At 43.7% G+C, this 20,775-nt stretch overlaps 1 protein-coding gene across 1 annotated transcript; it reads right to left on the bottom strand.

Annotated features, from left to right (window-relative positions):
- Positions 1–3,453: 3,453 nt before the first annotated feature.
- LOC139384310 (adenosine receptor A2b) lies at positions 3,454–5,557 on the bottom strand. Its single transcript, XM_071128991.1, has 2 exons — positions 4,759–5,557; positions 3,454–3,752 (listed from the first exon to the last, which is right to left on the bottom strand). Exons 1-2 carry the CDS (start codon positions 5,555–5,557, stop codon positions 3,454–3,456), a joined length of 1,098 nt encoding a protein of 365 aa, XP_070985092.1.
- Positions 5,558–20,775: the final 15,218 nt, after the last annotated feature.

Raw genomic sequence — 20,775 nt, 5'->3', positions numbered from 1 at the left:
ACAGGTCTGTGAGAGCCAGAAATCTTGCTTGTTTGTAGGTGACCAAATACTTATTTTCCACCATAATTTGCAAATAAATTCATAAAAAATCCTACTATGTGATTTTCTGGATTTTTTTCTCATTTTGTCTGTCATAGTTGAAGTGTACCTATGATGAAAATTACAGGCCTCTCATCTTTTTAAGTGGGAGAACTTGCACAATTGGTGGCTGACTAAATACTTTTTTGCCCCACTGTATATAATGTGCTCTGTAATAAGATGACCAGTTTTACTCCTACACCAGAGCTGTCCAATACCATGGAGGGCTTGCATAATGTTGGATGCATTGGAATATAAGATATGGAGAATGATAGGCTGCAGCACTAGTTTCAAATACTAAATGTTCAGTGAATGTGAATAGATGTGGTTTAAATGATTAACCTAACTTTCCTACTAACCTTCTAAAAGTTGAGTGCCAAATTCTTGACAATCCATTATTCTACTACTATGACTGAGACGTACATTTCATACATATACATTCAAACAAAGAACATCACATTGTGTTTCACCATTTGAGTAGAGACAAACAGCAAAGGAGTCTCAAGCAGTATTTGAAGTATCTAAATAAAATGTAGCCTTCCAATCAATATATATATATATATATATATATAGAAGGAAGTGTACAACATGCTTACAATGTTGTAGTCCAGAAAGGATAGCTTTTACCATCTATGCCCAAAGCATGATCCTCTGGAGACAGTAGAACACGTTTCAGTATTTCCCCTCTCTAGGAGCAATCGTGTGCCCAGGCCCCATAGGTGTATAGACAGGATCACACCCTGGTCACCACTGTAGAGAAGTGCTTTAAGCACAATGCAATCTTAAGATCATGTGGTCCAGAGAAGAGAACTCAACCATCTACGGCAAAAGCCTGGGCTCCTGACAAGGACAACAGAATTCTCCCCACTGTGTGTTACAATAGTAAAATATGTATCTGTTATCACCTCAACAAAATGTATTTATTATTGAATTTAGTCTAACAAGCATGTGTATCTGTAGATGGTGCTTCTCAGCTCGAAAATACAAAGTCTAGTGTAAGACAAAATCCACAGACAAATGCATATGAGGCCTCAATTTTTAAAAGTGATGGCAGGGATAGTTCAAACTGCAGTAGGATGGTTCTCCACACAGGTGAGTGAATCAACTGAGCAGCACTTAGTTGATCTCTGGGAGCAGGACACAGGAAAGAGCTAAATAGATTGTGGGAGACAAAACGTGAGAGACCAGATTGAATCAAAGAAATCACAGCAGCAAAGGATTGTAGAAATGGACATCTTGACAGTCTTAAATTACAACTAGGCTACGGGGATAAAGGCAGGTTGCTCTGCATTCTACTCTAACTAGGTCTATTTACAGGGATAAATGTATCATTTCTTATTTGTCAGCATTAATTAAATTAGTGAGTTCTGCCTTGATGACTGTATTAGCTTTACAATTCTTGTCCTATAGATTTTTGTAGTCTTAAATTGCTACTTGGAATAATAGCGAAAGCTCCCTGTCCCAGAATGACATGCTAGTGATGAAATAATCTGCTCCTGCCAGCTAGCAAAAGGTCTACTTGTTGTAGCTAGCTACATTTTTAAGGTTACGTTTTAAGTAAAGTTAGGAGTTATTTTACAGATTTGCATTGACGGTATCACGTCTCTATAACTAAATAGATACCAAAAAATAAATAACACTTTACCTGATAGCAGTTTGTCGGACTGAGATCTCTCGAGGTGTCACCAGCTGTGCTTATGTACAATAGGACAATGCCGTCAAACAGAAATGTGTGCAGAAAAAAATATATACACTACACAAAAACAGGTCCTCCCTCACTCAGCAGAGACCAATCATCTTCAAACTAAAGCAGATACAATGCGTCGGCCCACCACCTATGACTGGATCTCCTGAGCTAAGGCACAGAAACCTGTGTGAGTCTGACTTGACCTCAAATTGGAATAAATATGGTGTGGGAAATAACAGTGATATTCAGTGAAGCCTCTTGCAGAGCATAATTCCCATGTAGGCAGCTTCTCAAATCTGCCTCTCCTTTTCCATGCCACACGAAATGACTAATTAACACAATAAAGGCATTATGCTTTATTTCCCAATCACAAACAACATTTTGGGGGATTTTCACTTATTTATAAACAATATAAAATTGTTATGTACACAGCCAAGTCACTCAACTATTCACAAAATACAATTTAAACATACAACATTCGTAAAAGTCAAAGTACTTATTTTTACATTTGAAAGCACCAATAGAGTTCGGCAAGTTTCATAATAAATATGGACTATATTTTCAGATTTCGGCCAAACACTATACATGCCAGGTCATGAATCTCAAAGAGATGGGTTCACAATCAACAGGTTTCACCGTCAACATTTACCATAATAGCATGTCTAAAGGAAGTTGTAAATAGTATAAGAGAGCTGCCCAATATCATAACAATGTAGGGCGGACAGTAGCAGTGATGGTTATGCATAAGTAGTCTTAACAGCTTTAAAAAAAGGGACCACGAATTGGGAGGTGACCCTGGTGATATGAGAAGTCAAAGGGAGGGAAAGGGTACGAGTGGAGTGGTGACTTTTATACACTGGAGCCGTTTAATTACTTTTCTCGGGATGAAATTCAATGACTTAAAGGTTTACCTTGCAAGGCTACTACGTATACGCCGGGCCTTCGATATACAAGATATAGGTGTACAGAGTAGATGGCCTGAAGACCATCAAAGAGCTTGTAAACATTTCCTAGTGAAGTTCACCAAATACATTTTATTGTATGATGGCTAAATATTTCAATTAATTAAACATTATTGACATTTAAGTGCAACATATTGATGGGCTGTAGACAACCTGCAGATAAAATTGTAGCACCACGTAAAATACTGATAATGCAAATACAAACAAGGTGGCGGGAGACATGGCTGGTTGAGGGCTACATTCAGATGGATTTACAAACTAAAAGAAGTTACTAAAAATGTGGTTTAAGAGGTTCACTGTTGGTGCATGAAATTCTGACAACACTTGGTGTGACAGTAAAATGTAAAACAAAAAATACATCTATAAAAAAATTTTTTACATTCCAGCATGGACCAAATACTGTCAATTGGGGATGAATAAAATTAAAGAATTATGTTTGGGTTCCAAAAACAAACAAAAATACAACAAAGAAATATTCAAACTAACTCAAACTGCATAGTGATGGTGAGGAAGATAAATGCTTCAAAGCCCCTGTCAAACACCACACCATGGCCTGACAGCACTCCCATGTCTCCTTGCCACACTTTGTTTTCAAATATAACCTGATACCACGATCTCAATACAAGCAGCTCTCCTAAATGTCCTTCAGGTGTTTGGTGCTGAAACTTACCAGATGTATCATTGAATAATGTGAGTGAGTACCATGTCTATGAGAAGCCTAATCCCTCAGAAGGGGGTGTCACTGGCCAGGGTGATCAGGGTGCAGGTTGACGACACACTGGAGCAGCGCTCCTGGAGGGTGTTGTTATTGTCCCAGACTACAGGCTGTGAGCTGGCTGTGCAGCCCAGGGCCTTGGCCAAATCTGGGCACAATGTGAGACACAGCCGCTGGAAGAGCAGGCAGAACTTTCTACGGAAGCTGTGGTTGATCCAGAAGTAGAAGATGCAGTTGAGGAAACCATTGGAGGTTGGGAGCCACACCACCAAAAACTCCATCCACTCTGGAACTCTGTTGCCCGAGATGGCTGGTGGAAAACATAAGAGAGAGAAAAATGCATAAAAAGGGACATCATAGGCTATGAAATAAGACGGACAGTCGAAGAAAGATTGTCAACAGTACTACTTCTAGCAGGAGTGTGAACTATGGACAGGAATCTTCAATGAAGTGTTCTTTGTCATTCAAATGAGACGACTAGTTTTCATGCAATTATTTTCACTTGAGAAATACTGCACCAAACATAGTTGTATGTAACATTGCACGACTAAGATCTTCTCTGCAAAAACATCACCTAGCCGAGTTAGAGTAAGCAAACAAACTAGTATGCGGCGCCCTGCAAACACATGTACAAATAACCCATATTCCCTTGTCTATCACGAACGTTGAATACAATTTGAACTTACTGCCGATTGTCCGTGGGATTGGTTCATCAGTGGGTCAAAATATCCACAGAAAAGTACTATTAAAGACTTCAAAATGTGGGGACAATCAAGATGCGTTTGCTCCTGATCCAAGGCACGTGCACAAGACTGAAGGACTTACACTTTGATGCATGCATACTGACCAAAGTTTTGCAGGTGTTTACATGGTTTTCCGCATGTGCCAGGTGATAGATATTTCAGCGGCAATACCAGCGCTCCAAAAAGTCGGGTAAATAACACTTTCCTGGGGCCAATTTGATTAACCAACTATACTGACAACCGGTAGTGTAAATTGTAATTTTATTCTAGATTCTTGAATGTAAAGAAACGTTCCCGTTGAGACGGCTTAGTTTCAGGCCGTATACCAGAAGCTGCCCATATCAGTCTGATTCATCAGCCTACCTCGGTCATCTTACACCCAGCACATTGGCATTTCCACTTTACAGCCTTGTAGCCTACATTTGTTACGGTAATTTTCCTGAGATCATTTAGAAGGGTAGTGAGTGACTTTGGGAAAAACATGCACCTTGACTGAATTTTAGAAGTTCCAACTACAAAGTTCCTTCATCCACTAAATGTAAACCAACTGGTTCCTTCTATAGGCCTACTCACCATTATAGATAATTGCCGCCATGCACGGCGTCCAACATGTGTAGTACACGGTCATTACAGGGACAAGCACCCTGGAGGCTACGTCGGGTCTGTTGTGACGACCCAGGTGTTGTGCCCGCATCTTTACCCGCTGTCTCTTTGCAGCAAACCAAAGGCGCAGGTTTGCGCAAGTCATGATGATTGAACAAGGAAAGAAGATGAGGCACGTCAACGTTAGAGTGTACACAACGTTAGTAGAGTACGATGGATTGCAAACCAGTGACGCTGTAGAAAAGTGGACCTCAATTATCCCGTTAGGAAATGATATGGGCACAAGTAAAAATGGAGGAAAACACCATGCAAACGCGATCAGAAACAGCGTTCTTCTCCTTGTCATCAGTGATGAGTACTTCAGTGGGTAAAACACTGCTATGTATCGTTCTAGACTTATTGTAGCCAGTGTGTACATGCAAGTCGAATAAATCGTCGCGTTGAAGAAAGCCACAATGTGACAGAGGGAGTCTGGGCCTTCACTGTAGTCTTTCGCCAGACTGACGCACAGATTCAAGGGCGTGATGATCAGTCCAAACGCCGAATCAGCACCTGTGAGTGAGAGTAAAAAGTATCGAGAGTTCCTTGACCAGCCGGACACCGATGAAGAAATCACCATAATGACTGCAATATTCCCCAACGTGATCATCGCTCCTAAAACTGATATTATGCCAATTTTAATGGGCCTGTGCCGTTCTAGAAGCATTTGCGTATCTGCGCTGGTTAGATTGGTGTCCTCGGACTCAGACAAATTGAGTGTTGCAAACATTGTAGGTCATATTGTTTGTCACTTCCTCTGTGAAACCTAAAAAAGAAAACACCCAAGGGCATGCTCTTCAAAATTATTTCAGGTGAATTTACATGATAAAATCAACTTACCAAGCCGTGGTATGCACAACAATAAATACCACTACCACACCTGTGGCACGTTAGGTGGAGTCACGTGCCCCAATCAAATACGTTGATCTGATGCAAGTAAAAAGATCAACGAAGAGGCAAATTATTCTTCCTTGGCCATTAGGATAATATACACATTCAAAGGACTTTTCAACACATTTCAGAGTTGGTGTCCATGTATGTCATTGTTTTGTTGTGTAATGTAGTCGACATGGTATTGAAACACTAATTTACACTAGGATCATTCTGTTGTGGCCCAGTTGTATGAGCAATGGCTCTATCGCCACTTAATTCCTCTACAGGCGGAATCAGGTGAAGACCACCTGTGAGCAGGCAGAGATGAGCTACATGGGGGAGTGGATTGGGGAGGAAGAGTGCGAGGACATTAACCTAAATAGCTGAAGGATGAGACCATCTCCTCCAAGCCCTGCGCTGGACTCCGCACAGATGGATTCGTCATTAGGACAGTGACAAGCGCATATATCAAAGGCGTATTCCAGACCGTTCTCCTTCCACAGAGTGGCATGTTCATGGCTAGCTGACACTACTAGCCTACCTGCTGGGGAAGCAGCCCCTCTGATGGGCCTCCATAGCAGCTGCACTTCACTGTTCAATCATTGATACTGTACAGATAGCTCACATTCTCTCATTGAAGTGGCTGAGGCAGAAATGTTATTTTATCTATCCAAGGGCCTTCTTGAGAAATATCAGTCGGAGAATAATATTTTCATTACGCCACACCCCAATACAAGGTTATTTCATTTGGTTCTACATAATATACTTCACGTTGTATGAAAAAAGATGCAACAAATTTGGTTGGAATCCATTTTTTGGTTATTACCAGAAGGCTTATTTGTAGTCATTCTTTAGCTCTTCTAAATGTGACAAGTTGATAGAGTGAATTTATCTTTAAATTTAAAGATTTTGCCCAGACAAATAATATTCCATTATTTTCTAATGTCTGCAAAATGAATCAAGCTGTTGAAGTGAATAAGCACGAATCATCAAGAACAAATGAAGACACAAGCTGCCGTGAGATTTTAAAAGCAATGCAAATACATATTGGCCATTAAAAAACACCATCACGATCACATGCTACATACATTTTTTATGCACATAAAAGGATGAAAAAGAGATGTATGTGTTGAGATGTAGATAGGCACCGCTATGCTTCAGAGACAGGGCATTGTACCAGTCTGAAGCTAAAAGTACGGGGCCAATTTGTGCCTTTCTGTAATCACTCAGCACATCCATTTTCTATTTTGAGCCACAGGAGAGTGGGCTGATGCACATTTCGGTTTGCCATTGGTTACCTGAAGCATGGTGATAAGTGTCCTCATTATATTTTGGATTTTCTGTGCTGATTTATGACCGTTTCTCTCTGTTAGAGAGGCTCCTCTGTGCTTGTGGGTTTTACATTGCAACAACTAAACTTCTACCCCAGTGAAGATGAATTACTCATAAACCAGGGTTCAAGTCAGGTTGGAGATCATTAGCCTACGTTGAGTCAGTAATACATGGAATAGGATAAGGATGCTTTAGTTTTTTTGACACATTCAATCAGAATTCAAGTACCCTTTCATAATATAATCAAAATGACACAGGAAACATAATTAGTCAGAATATTATCGCAAATGGGATTTTTTAATAGTGCAGGGACAATATGATTGGATGCTTTGATAAATCTGACTTTGATGTACATTGTAAGTAGTGTGATCCACGCAGAGGTAATGTGTTGCACTGCGGCAATCATCCCATATTGGACAACTGAACCTCTGAATTATCTCATGTGCCTCCTCAGAATAGCAGGACTAACAGGATTAGAATCTTCAGGAAGTTCACAGAAAAGAGGGTGCAGAAGGTCAAATGGTTCTGGCATCGAAGCAAAACAACCAGGGTTATCTTCTTAAATCCCTCTGCAAGTTTTCCCTAATCTCTTATGTGCTATAGTTTGGTTCATTTTCTGTCTCTTTTCAATAAGAATTTGAATTCCCATTAAGAAATAGGGATTTGACAAGTAGAATGAATTCCTATTTTCACATTATTTTATGGGAGTCTTTATCTGTGCAGCTCAAATATGGATAGGGTGAATACTTTAAATGAGTAGCTGTTAGGGAAAGAGTGTGTGTGTCCGTGTACACGTGTAGGTTTCCTTGTGTGTGTGTGCGCCCATTGTACACATGTAGGTGTGTGTGTGCACACAGGATGTCTTTTCTGTGTGTGTGTGTGTGTGTGTGTGTACATGATGTTTTGTGTATCTGCTCCTGCAAGATAGGGAAAAATGTGCAGTGTTGTTTTTTGTGTGAGTGGGTGGACTTCGATTGTTTTGCGTGGGCTGCATCACTCTGAGTGCTTCTACAAGTGGATGGTGACACATAACAGATGCTGAGGAGAGATAGTAGGCTGACTAACACAAGTTGGAATGGAGGCTGAAGGGTGGATGTGGGGGTAGTAGATGGTCCACTACTAACTTTCATTATCACTAGAATATATGTGAAGGGACATAAGCAGCACTATGCTCTCTGTCTGTCTGACAGTCTTCCTACCTCCACATGATAACAGGGCTCTGCCATTGTGTATAAAAGTACTCTGACAGATGCACACTGGTATGTGATTGCGAAGAGCTGCTGGCAAAATGCACAAAAGTGCTGTTTGAATGAATGATTACGGGCCTGCTGCTGCTCAGTCAGACTGCTCTATCAAATCAGACTTAATTATAACATAATAGCACACAGAAATACGAGCCTTTGGTCATTAATATGGTCGGATCCGGAAACTATCATTTCGAAAACAAAACGTTTATTATTTCAGTGAAATACGGAACCGTTCAGTATTTTATCTAACGGGTGGCATCCCTAAGTCTAAATATTCTTATTACATTGCACAACCTTGTCACGCCCTGACCGTAGATTGCATTGTATGTTTCTATTTTTAGTTTGGTCAGGGTGTGATGTGGGTGGGTATTCTATGTTTTGTTTTCTGTTGTGTGTCTGCACCAGCCAGAACTGTTTCGGTCGTTCACATTGTTATTTTTGTCAAATCAGTGCTCATTAAATAAAAATGGACACATACCACGCTGCACCTTGGTCCTCACCTTCCAACAGCCGTTACAGAACTACCCACCAAAAAAGGACCAAGCAGCGTGGTAACCAGGAGCAGCGAGGAATGGACTCATGGACATGGGAGGACATTCTGGACGGGAAGGGTTCCTACACATGGGAGGAGATCCTGGCTGGAAGGGATCGCCTCCCATGGGAACAGGTGGAGGCAGCCAGGAGAGCGGAGGCAGCAGTTAAAGGGAGCCAGCGCTTTGAGGGAACACGGCTGGCAAGGAAGCCCGAGAGGCAGCCCCAACAATTTGGGGGGGGGGGGGGGGGTTAGTGTGGCTAAGTCAGGTAGGAGACCCGAGCCAACTCCCCGTGCTTACCGTGGAGAGAGGTTGACCAGCCAGGCATCTGGTCTCCAGTGCGTCTCCTCGGCCCGGGTTATATGGCACCAGCCCTACGCACGGTGTCCCCGGTTCGCCAGCACAGCCCAGTGTGGTCTGTTCCACCCCGCCGCACTTGCCGGGCTACAGGGAGTATCCAGCCAGGACAGGTTGTGCAGGCTCGGTGCTCAAGACCTAGAGTGCGCCTCCACGGTCCGGTCCATCCGGTGCCTTCTCCACTCACCATGCCTCCTGTGGCAGCCCCACGCACCAGGCTGTCTCTCCGTCTCCTCCCTCCAGGTGCTCCCGCCTGTCCAGCGCTTCCAGAGTCTCCCTCCCGTCCAGCGCTTCTAGAGTCTCCCTCCCGTCCAGCGCTTCCAGAGTCTCCATCCCGTCCAGCGCTTCCAGAGTCTCCCTCCTGTCCGGAGCTGCCTGAGCCGCCCGTCAGTCAGGAGCTGCCAGAGCCGCCCGTCAGTCAGGAGCTGCCAGAGCCGTCCTTCACTCCGGCGCTGCCAGAGTCGCCCTTCACTCCGTCGCTGCCAGAGTCGCCTAAACCTTCAATGTTATGTCATAATTACGTAAAATTCTGGAAAATTAGTTCGCAATGAGCCAGGCAGCCCAAACTGTTGCATATACCCTGACTCTGCGTGCAATGAACGCAAGAGAAATGACACAATTTCACCTGGTTAATATTGCCTGCTAAACTGGATTAGTAGTTATATATATTTTTTATGGCGGTTTTGGAGCACTGGCTTCTTCCTTGCTGAGCGGCCTTTCAGGTTATGTCGATATAGGACTCGTTTTACTGTGGATATTGATACTTTTGTACCTGTTTCCTCCAGCATCTTCACAAGGTCCTTTGCTGTTGCTCTGGGATTGATTTGCACTTTTCACACAAAAGTATGTTCATCTCTAGGAGACAGAACGCGTCTCCTTCCTGAGCGGTATGATGGCTGCGTGGTCCCATGGTGTTTATACTTGCGTACTATTGTTTGTACAGATGAACGTGGTACCTTCAGGCATTTGGAAATTGCTCCCAAGGATGACCCAGACTTTTTCAATAGACCCAGATTTTTATTCTGAGGTCTTGGCTGATTTATTTTGATTTCTCCATGATGTCAAGCAAAGAGGCACTGAGTTTGAAGGTTGGACTTGAAATACATCCACAGGTACACTTCCAATTGACTCAAATTGTGTTAATTAGCCTATCAGAAGCTTCTAAAGCCATGACATAATTTTTTTGAATTTTCCAGGCTGTTTAAAAGCACATTCAACTTAGTGTATGTAAACTTCTGACCCACTGGAATTGTGACACAGTGAATTATAAGTGAAATAATCTGTCTGTAAACAATTGTTGGAAATATTACTTGTGTCATGCACAAAGTAGATGTCCTAACCGACTTGCCAAAACTGTGGTTTGTTAACAAGAAACTTGTGGAGTAGTTCAAAAACTAGTTTTAATGACTCCAATTTAAGTGCATGTAAACTTCCGACTTCACCTGTAGGTCTATAACAGTTTGGGTCTAGAGTGTCTCCCCCTTTGAAGAGGGGGATGACCGTGGCAGCTTTCCAATCTTTGGGGATCTCAGATGATACGAAAGAGAGGTTGATCAGGCGAGTAATAGGGGTTGCAACAATTTCGGAAGATAATTTTGAAAGAGCTTCCTACAATCTAAGCTAGATGCCCTCAATCTCACACAAATGATCAATGAACATACCAGGTACAACCCTAAATCCGTAACCATTGCCCTCTAAATACACCTCTGCTGTCTTCAACCAGGATCTCAGCGATCACTACCTCATTGATTTTTAAAAGTAGAAGCTCGATTAGTTTGGGCACAGACCTGGATAGTAAGTAACTCTGCAGTAGATTGCAACTCCGCCCCCTTTGGCAGTTCTATCTTGTCGGATGATGTTATTGATAGGGATGGACATTTCAGGATTTTTGGTAGACTTCCTAAGCCAGGATTCAGACATGGCTAGGGTTGGCGGAGTGCGCAAAAGCAGTGAATAAAACAAACTTAGGGAGGAGGTTCTAATGTTAACGTGCATGAAACCAAAGCTTTTACGGTTACAGAAGTCAACAAATTAGAGCCCCTAGGGAATGGGAGTGGTGCTGGGGGCTGCAGGGCCTGGGTTAACCTCTACAACACCAGAGAAAGGCTATAGGAAATGGTTGTCTAGTGCGTTCGGAACAGAGAGTAAAAGGAGCAGATATCTGGGAGCGGAAGAATGGATTCAAGGCATAATGTACAGACAAGGGTATGGTAGGATGTGAGTACAGTGGGGGTAAACTTAAGCATTGAGTGACGCTGAGAGAGGTTTTGTCTCTAGAGGCACCAGTTAAGCCAGGTGAGGTCACTGTATGTGTGGGGGTGGGACAAAAGGGCTACCTAAGGAGTATTGGGCAGGACTGGGGACTTTACAGTGAAATAAGACAATAATCACTAACCAAAACAGCAATGGACAAGGCATATTGACATTAGGGAGAGGCATGTGTAGCCGAGTGATCATAGGGTCCAAAGAGTAGCGATAGATGAGTCAGGGAGCCAATTCAGTTGTCGATACTACGCTTGGCGAGCTGGAGACACGGCGATTCAGACAGCTAGCGAGCTGCGGCTAGCAGATGGGCCTCCAGCGATGTAGCAACGGAAGAGCCTGTTGCAACTACCTCGGACGGTTACATCGGCAGACCAGTCATGATGGATCGGCGGGGCTCCATGTCGGCAGGAAAGGTCCCAGGCCAATTGGAAAAAGAGGTATTGTAGCCCACATATTGGCTGGTGAACCTCTTTGGCTAGCCGGGAGATGGGCCTAGCTCCAGGCTAGGAGTAGACACTCGGATAGCAGCTAGCTAGCTGCGATGATCCGGTGTAAAGGTTCAGAGCTTGTGATAGGAATCCGAAGATGTGGTAGAGAAAAAGCAGTCCGATATGCTTTGGGTTGATATCGCGCTGTGGAGACTGGCAGGAATTGACTGGGCTGAGGCTGGCTGATGTCCGAGTTAACGGAAAGGACCGCTAGCAGAGGCTAACAGACGTGTTAGCTGGCTAGCTTCTGATGGGGGTTCCGGTTCTAAAGTATAAAAATAGCAGATCCATACCACATTGGGTAAGGGGGGTTGCAGTCCGTAGATGGAAAGTGAGATTGAAATATATACTAAATATATACGAAGAAAATTATATATACATGGGACAGGACGGGACAAGACAAAACACACGTCCGACTGCAACACCATCTTGGATTACCATGAATTGTCTGTGTGGTTAGAATTTTATTCACAAGCCAACAGCCATCAACCAAGAGGCTCTTGTTAGTCATTGCATGTAGCAGTAGTACAAAGTGCAGCCAATCAGGACATAATCAAAGCATGATAATCATTATATCTTTTGTTTTATCCTTGTGAGACAATAGCACTGTTTCTTTAATGACTGAGTGAGAGCACACTGTTATTCTGGAGACCATTCAGCATTCCAAATATCTGCTGCCATCCAAACGTCCAAAGCCCCACCCAGCTCTCTCTCTCTCTTTCTCTCTCTCTATTTCTCTCACCTCCAGTTCTTGCCTGAAGCCGGCGCTAGGTCTTCATCTCCCCTTGTTCTGGCTTTGCTGCTGTTGATCTAAGTGGGAGCCAGGGCTTGCCGAATAATACACCAGCATTTTGTTTTTCTATTGAGCTTGTAACACCTCTGCCGGTTCCAGTGCTGTACTCACATTTAGTTTGACACCAGTGAGAGAGAACTGTTGACTGAGAGGTGGAGTCCCATTGTCCAAAATGACATAATGCAGCATGTAGAATCACTGAGAAGGATAACACAGAGACTCAAAATAGATCCTGTGGACCAGCTCCTTATGTCGGCTGACATTAATGAATCTGCCTCATAGCTTTCTTAAAGACAGTGGGAATAGCTATCTGTGAACATCTCCTGAAATTTGATACTGTGTAGTAATATATCCTAATATAGTAATATAAATTAATTGCAAATTCTTTGTAATTGTTTTTCATGATTTTCTTGACTCCTAATGTTAGTTGTCCATCTGTGCCTGAAAAGTCATATGGTATCATACAGAAACAATGGAGGGGTTTATTTTATTCCCTGCCCTTTCTCTCCCAGGTTCTCTCCCACCTCTGTTTAGGTCTACTTCCCAGGTTCACTTATGTCCTGGAGGCGATCGCTGTCCACTTTCATGTGACGCTGAACTTCAGAAGCCGGATAAAATTGCTGTCTACTTTCCTGTGATGCTGAAGTTGGGGCGCATGAGCCAGGAGCTGTCCACTGTTCAGTGGCGCTGAAACTCTGACATTCTGATTCCGTCGCTGTCTGTATCAGTGGTGCTGAATAATTGCTGTTAGCTTCTTTGTTTACTTTAGCATCTGACCTTGCTCTCTTGTGGATCTCTCTGATTCGAAGAGGAACTCCCTGCCTGTCAGTGTGATAGGAGGAGAGGTGATAGAAGACTGAGCAGAGTGATAGAAAGTAGAGACCAAGTTGTTATGCTGTCAGACTGACAACACTCAGGGGATCCTGGGTAACAATGAAGCTGACAAGACTAGCACAGCGGAAGACTGAGGTGGTGGTGGAGTTCGGTGTGGAGACCTGGAGTGTGTCTTGCCGGTGTGTCTAATACACATCTGGCTGTCAGCATCGGTGTCTTTTATCCTCCATCCCTCTATCGCACTGCTGTAGGCATGAGCACCTGTGTGCAGATCTACCTCGCTCCTTCCATCCGCGTCTGATCAGCTAGTGGGTGAGAGCACATGAGAGAGCCGAGTCTGTTTGTTCTAAATGAAAGGAGAACACTTGAAAAATCTCTCTTATTCTGTGTACAGTGAAGCACAGCAAAACTTCAATAGATTCTAGCTTGTCCCAGAGGTTCCACGGAGGTATTTTCTCTTTGAATCAATACACACATCTCTGTGCCAAAACTAGCTAATTACCCCCATGAGTTGTATGAGTTCCAAGTTTCAGGTTTCAAGTTGTATTTCTCACATGCTCAAGTACAGTGAAATGCTTAACTTGCAAGCCCTTCTCAGCAGTTTATTATTCAATACCAAAATAGAATAACTAAAAAACATGAGGAATAAAAGATATATATAAAATATGAAATAACACTTATGGAATCACGTAATAACCAAAAAAGTGTTAAACAAATCAAATTAAATGTTATATTTTAGATTCTTCAAAGTAGCCACCCTTTGCTTTGATGACAGCTCTACACACTCTTGACATTCTCTCAACCAGCTTCATGAGGAATGCTTTTCCAACAGTCTTGAAGTGTCATGCCCTGGTCTTAGTATTTTGTGTTTTCTTTATTACAGTGCCTTGCGAAAGTATTCGGCCCCCTTGAACTTTGCGACCTTTTGCCACATTTCAGGCTTCAAACATAAAGATATAAAACTGTATTTTTTGTGAAGAATCAACAACAAGTGGGACACAATCATGAAGTGGAACGACATTTATTGGATATTTCAAACTTTTTTAACAAATCAAAAACTGAAAAATTGGGCGTGCAAAATGATTCAGCCCCTTTACTTTCAGTGCAGCAAACTCTCTCCAGAAGTTCAGTGAGGATCTCTGAATGATCCAATGTTGACCTAAATGACTAATGATGATAATAAATACAATCCACCTGTGTGTAATCAAGTCTCCGTATAAATGCACCTGCACTGTGATAGTCTCAGAGGTCCGTTAAAAGCGCAGAGAGCATCATGAAGAACAAGGAACACACCAGGCAGGTCCGAGATACTGTTGTGAAGAAGTTTAAAGCCGGATTTGGATACAAAAAGATTTCCCAAGCTTTAAACATCCCAAGGAGCACTGTGCAAGCGATAATATTGAAATGGAAGGAGTATCAGACCACTGCAAATCTACCAAGACCTGGCCGTCCCTCTAAACTTTCAGCTCATACAAGGAGAAGACTGATCAGAGATGCAGCCAAGAGGCCCATGATCACTCTGGATGAACTGCAGAGATCTACAGCTGAGGTGGGAGACTCTGTCCATAGGACAACAATCAGTTGTATATTGCACAAATCTGGCCTTTATGGAAGAGTGGCAAGAAGAAAGCCATTTCTTAAAGATATCCATAAAAAGTGTCGTTTAAAGTTTGCCACAAGCCACCTGGGAGACACACCAAACATGTGGAAGAAGGTGCTCTGGTCAGATGAAACCAAAATTGAACTTTTTGGCAACAATGCAAAACGTTATGTTTGGCGTAAAAGCAACACAGCTGAACACACCATCCCCACTGTCAAACATGGTGGTGGCAGCATCATGGTTTGGGCCTGCTTTTCTTCAGCAGGGACAGGGAAGATGGTTAAAATTGATGAGAAGATGGATGGAGCCAAATACAGGACCATTCTGGAAGAAAACCTGATGGAGTCTGCAAAAGACCTGAGACTGGGACAGAGATTTGTCTTCCAACAAGACAATGATCCAAAACATAAAGCAAAATCTACAATGGAATGGTTCAAAAATAAACATATCCAGGTGTTAGAATGGCCAAGTCAAAGTCCAGACCTGAATCCAATCGAGAATCTGTGGAAAGAACTGAAAACTGCTGTTCACAAATGCTCTCCATCCAACCTCACTGAGCTCGAGCTGTTTTGCAAGGAGGAATAGGAAAAAATGTCAGTCTCTCGATGTGCAAAACTGATAGAGACATACCCCAAGCGACTTACAGCTGTAATCGCAGCAAAAGGTGGCGCTACAAAGTATTAACTTAAGGGGGCTGAATAATTTTGCACGCCCAATTTTTCAGTTTTTGATTTGTTAAAAAAGTTTGAAATATCCAATAAATGTCGTTCCACTTCATGATTGTGTCCCACTTGTTGTTGATTCTTCACAAAAAAATACAGTTTTATATCTTTATGTTTGAAGCCTGAAATGTGGCAAAAGGTCGCAAAGTTCAAGGGGGCCGAATACTTTCGCAAGGCACTGTATTTTGGTCAGGCCAGGGTGTGACATGGGTTATTTATGTGGTGTGTTTTGTCTTGTTTTTTTTTGTAGGTTATGGGATTGTGGTGTAATATAGTTGTCTAGGTAAGTCTATGGTTGCCTAGAGTGGTTCTCAATCAGAGGCAGGTGTTTATCGTTGTCTCTGATTGGGAACCATATTTAGGCAGCCATATTCTTTGAGTGTTTCGTGGGTGATTGTTCCTGTCTCTGTGTTTGTTTGCACCAGATAGGGCTGTTTTGGTTTTTCACGTCACGTTTAGTGGTTTTGTATGGTTCGTCATTATCTTTATTAAAGATGAATTGAAATAACCACGCTGCATTTTGGTCCGATCCCTGCTAAGAAGAAAACTCTAACAGAATCACCCACCACAACAGGACCAAGCGGCGTGGTGACAGGCAGCGGCAGCAGGAGCAACGAAATCCAGATTCCTGGACATGGGAGGAAATTTTGGACTGAAAAGGACCCTGGGCACAGCCTGGAGAATATCGCCGCCCCAAAGAAGATCTGGAGGCGGCGAAAACGGAGAGGCGCTGGTATGAGGAGGCAGCACGGCGACGCGGATGGAAACCCGAGAGTCAGCCCCAAAAAATTATTGGGGGGTGGCACACAGGGAGTATGGCGAAGCTAGGTAGGAGACCTGCGCCAACTTCCTGTGCTTACCGGGGGGGCTAGAGAGACCGGGCAGGCACCGTGTTATGCAGTGGAGCGCACGGTGTCTCCAGTGCCGGTGCATAGCCCGGTGCGGTACATACCAGCTCCTCGTATCGGCCGGGCTAGAGTAAGCATCGAGCCAAGTGTTATGAAGCCGGCTCTATGCATCTGGTTTCCAGTGCGTCTCCTTGGGCCGGCTTACATGGCACCAGCCTTGCGCACGGTGTCCCCGGTTCGCCTGCATAGCCCAATGCGGGCTATTCCACCTCGCCGCACTGGCAGGGCGACCGGGAGCATTCAACCAGGTAAGGTTGGGCAGGCTCGGTGCTCAAGAGCTCCAGTGCGCCTGCGCGGTCCGGTCTATCCAGGACCACCTCCACGCACCAGCCCTCCGGTGGCAGCTCCCCGCACCTGGCTTCCTGTGCGTGTCCTCGGCCCAGTGCCAGCACCACGCACCAGGCCTTCAGTGCGCTTCGCCTGTCCAGCGCTGCCAGAGCCTTCCTCCTCTCCAGCGCTGCCGGAGTCTCCCGCCTGTCCAGCGCTGTCAGAGCCGTCCTCTACAGCGCCAGTCTGCATGGAGCAGCCAGAGCCGCCAGTCTGCATGGAGCAGCCAGAGCCGCCAGTCTGCCAGGATCCGCCAGTCAGCCAGGATCTTCCAGATCCGCCAGTCAGCCAGGATCCGCCATTCAGCCAGGATCCGCCTCTCAGTCCCGAGCTTCCCCTCAGTCCCGAGCTTCCCCTCAGTCCCGAGCTTCCCCTCAGTCCCGAGCTACCCCTCAGTCCCGAGCTACCCCTCAGTCCCGAGCTGTTCCTCAGTCCGGAGCTGCCCCTCAGTCCAGTGGGGCCCTGTGTTAGGGTTACTAGGCCAAGGTCGGCGGCGAGGGTCGCCAATCTAAGGACGCGATGCAAGGGGACTAAGACTATGTTGGAGTGGGGTCCACGTCCCGCGCTGGAGCCGCCACCGTGGACAGACGCCCACCCGGACCCTTCCCTAGGGGTTTAGGTGTGCGGCCGGGAGTCCGCACCTTGGGGGGGGGGGGGGGGTTCTGTCACGCCCTGGTCTTAGTATTTTGTGTTTTCTTTATTATTTTGGTCAGGCCAGGGTGTGACATGGGTTATTTATGTGGTGTGTTTTGTCTTGGGGTTTTTGTAGGTTATAGGGATTGTGGTGTAGTATAGTTGTCTAGGTAAGTCTATGGTTGCCTAGAGTGGTTCTCAATCAGAGGCAGGTGTATATCGTTGTCTTTGATTGGGAACCATATTTAGGCAGCCATATTCTTTGAGTGTTTCGTGGGTGATTGTTCCTGTCTCTGTGATTGTTTGCACCAGATAGGGCTGTTTTGGTTTTTCACGTCACGTTTTGTATGGTTCGTCATTATCTTTATTAAAGATGAATCGAAATAACCACGCTGCATTTTGGTCCGATCCCTGCTACACCTCCTCTTCAGAGGAAGAGGAAGAAAACCTTAACATGAAGGAGTTCCTACATATGCTGAGAACTTGTTGGCTGCTTTTAAAAAATATATTTAATTACATTTTAACTAACCTTTACTTAACTAGGCAAGTTAGTAAAGAACAAATTCTTATTTACAATGATGGCCTACCCCGGCCAAACCCTAACCCGGACGACACTGGGCCAATTGTGCGCCGCCCTATGGAACTCCCAATCCCGGCCGGTTGTGATACAGCCTGGAATCGAACCAGGGTCTGTAGTGACGCCTCTAGCACTGAGAAGCAGTGCCTTAGACCACTGCACCACCCAGGAGTCCCTTTTCCTTCACACTGCGGTCCAGCTCATCCCAAACCATCTCAATTGGGTTGAGGTTGGGTGATTGTGGAGACCAGGTCATCTGATGCAGCATCATCACTCTCTTTCTTGGTCAAATAGCCTTTACACATCCTGGAGGTGTGTTTTGAGTCATTATCCTATTGAGAAACGAATGATAGTCCCACTAAGGGAAAACCAGATGGGATGGTGTATCGCTGCAGAATGCTGTGGTAGCCATTCTGGTTAAATGTGCATTGAATTCTAAAGAAATTACAGACAGTATCACCAGCAAAGCACCCCCACCCCATCACACTTCCTCCTCCATGCTTCATAGTGGGAACTACACATGCTGAGATCATCCATTCATCTATTTTTGGAACCAAAAATCTCACATTTGGACTCATCAGACCAAAGGACAGATTTCTGCCGGTCTTCTGTCCATTGCTCAAACAAGTCTCTTCTTCTTATTGGTGTCCTTTAGTAGTGGTTTATTTGCAGCAATTCGACCATGAAGGCCTGATTCATGCTGTCCCCTCTGAGCAGTTGATGTTGAGATGTGTCTGTTACTTGAACTATGTAAAGCATTTATTTGTCTGCAATTTCTGAACTTATCCTCTGCAGCAGAGGTAACTCTGGGTCTTCCTTTCCTGTGGCAGTCCTCATGAGAGCCAGTTTCATCATAGCGCTTGATGGTTTATGCGACTGCAGTTGAAGAAACATAAAAATGTTATTGAAATGTTCCGGATTGACTGACCTTCATGTCTTAAAGTATTGATGGACTGTTGTTTCTCTTTGCTTATTTGAGCTGTTCTTGCCATAATATGGACTTGGTATTTTACCAAATAAGGCTATATTCTGTATACTACATCTACCTTGTTACAACACAACTGATTAGCTCAAATGCATTAAGAAGGAAAGAAACTCCACAAAATATTAACTTTTAACAAGGTACACCTGTTAATTGAAATACATTCCAGGTTACTACCTCATGAAGCTGGTTGAGAGAATGCCTAGAGTGTGCAAAGCTTGCATCAAGGCAAAGGGTGGCTACTTTGAAGAATCTCAAATATAATAATTGTTGAACACTTTTTTGGTTATTACGTGATTTCATGTGTCATTTCATAGTTTTGATGTCTTCACTGTTATTCTACAATGTAGAAAATAGTAACAATAAAGAAAGTAGGTGTGTCCAAACTTTTGACTGGTACTGTATATATACTACGGTTCAAAAGTTTGGGGTCACTTAGAAATGTCCTTGTTTTTGTCCATTAAAAGAACATAAAATTGATCAGAAATAGAGTGTAGACATTGTTAATGTTGTAAATGACTACTGTAGCTGGAAACGGCAGATTGTTTTTGTGGAATATCTACATAGGTGTACAGAGGCCCATTATCAGCAACCATCATTCCTGTGTTCCAATGTCACGTTGTGTTAGCCAATCCAAGTTTATCATTTTAAAAGGCTAATTGATCATTAGAAAACCCTTTTGCGATTATGTTAGCACAGCTTAAAACTGTTGTGCTGATTAAAGAAGCAATAAAACTGGCCTTCTTTAGACTAGTTGAGTATCTGGAGCACCAGCATTTGTGGGTTCGATTACAGGCTCAAAATGGCCAGAAACAAAGTTCTTTCTTCTGAAACTTGTCAATCTATTCTTGTTTATGAGAAATGAAGGCTATTCCATGCCAGAAATTGCCAAGAAACTGAAGATCTCGTACAACGCTGTGTACTACTCCCTTCACAGAACAGAGCAAACTGTCTCTAACCAGAATAGAAAGAGGAGTGGGAGGCCCCGGTGTACAACTGAGCAAGAGGACATTAGAGTGTGCATTAGAGTGTCTAGTTTGAGAAACAGACGTCTCACAAGTCCTCAACTTGCAGCTTCATTAAATTGTACCCGTCTCGTGGTGCCGCTTGCTTGGTGGTGCCCCTTGCTTAGTGGTGTTGCAGACTCTGAGGTCTTTCGGAATAGGTGTATATATACTGAGATAATGTGACACTTAGATTGCACACAGGTGGACTTTATTTAACTAATTATGTGACTTCTGCTTGGTTCCACCAGATCTTATTTAGGGGCTTCATAGCAAAGGGGGTGAATTCATATGCACGCACCACTTTTCAGTTTTCAATTTTTTTCAATTTTTTGAAACAAGTCATTTTTAAAATTTCACTTCACCAATTTGGACTATTTTGTGTATGTCCTTTACATGAAATCCAAATAAAAATCCATTTACATTACAGGTTGTAATGCAGCAAAATAGGAAAAACACCTACGGGGATGAAT

The sequence above is a fragment of the Oncorhynchus clarkii genome, chromosome 26, assembly GCF_045791955.1.
Source record: "Oncorhynchus clarkii lewisi isolate Uvic-CL-2024 chromosome 26, UVic_Ocla_1.0, whole genome shotgun sequence".
Lineage (NCBI taxonomy): Eukaryota > Metazoa > Chordata > Actinopteri > Salmoniformes > Salmonidae > Oncorhynchus > Oncorhynchus clarkii.
Note: the sequence above shows the minus strand (reverse complement) of the source record. Positions and strands in the feature narration are given on the sequence as shown.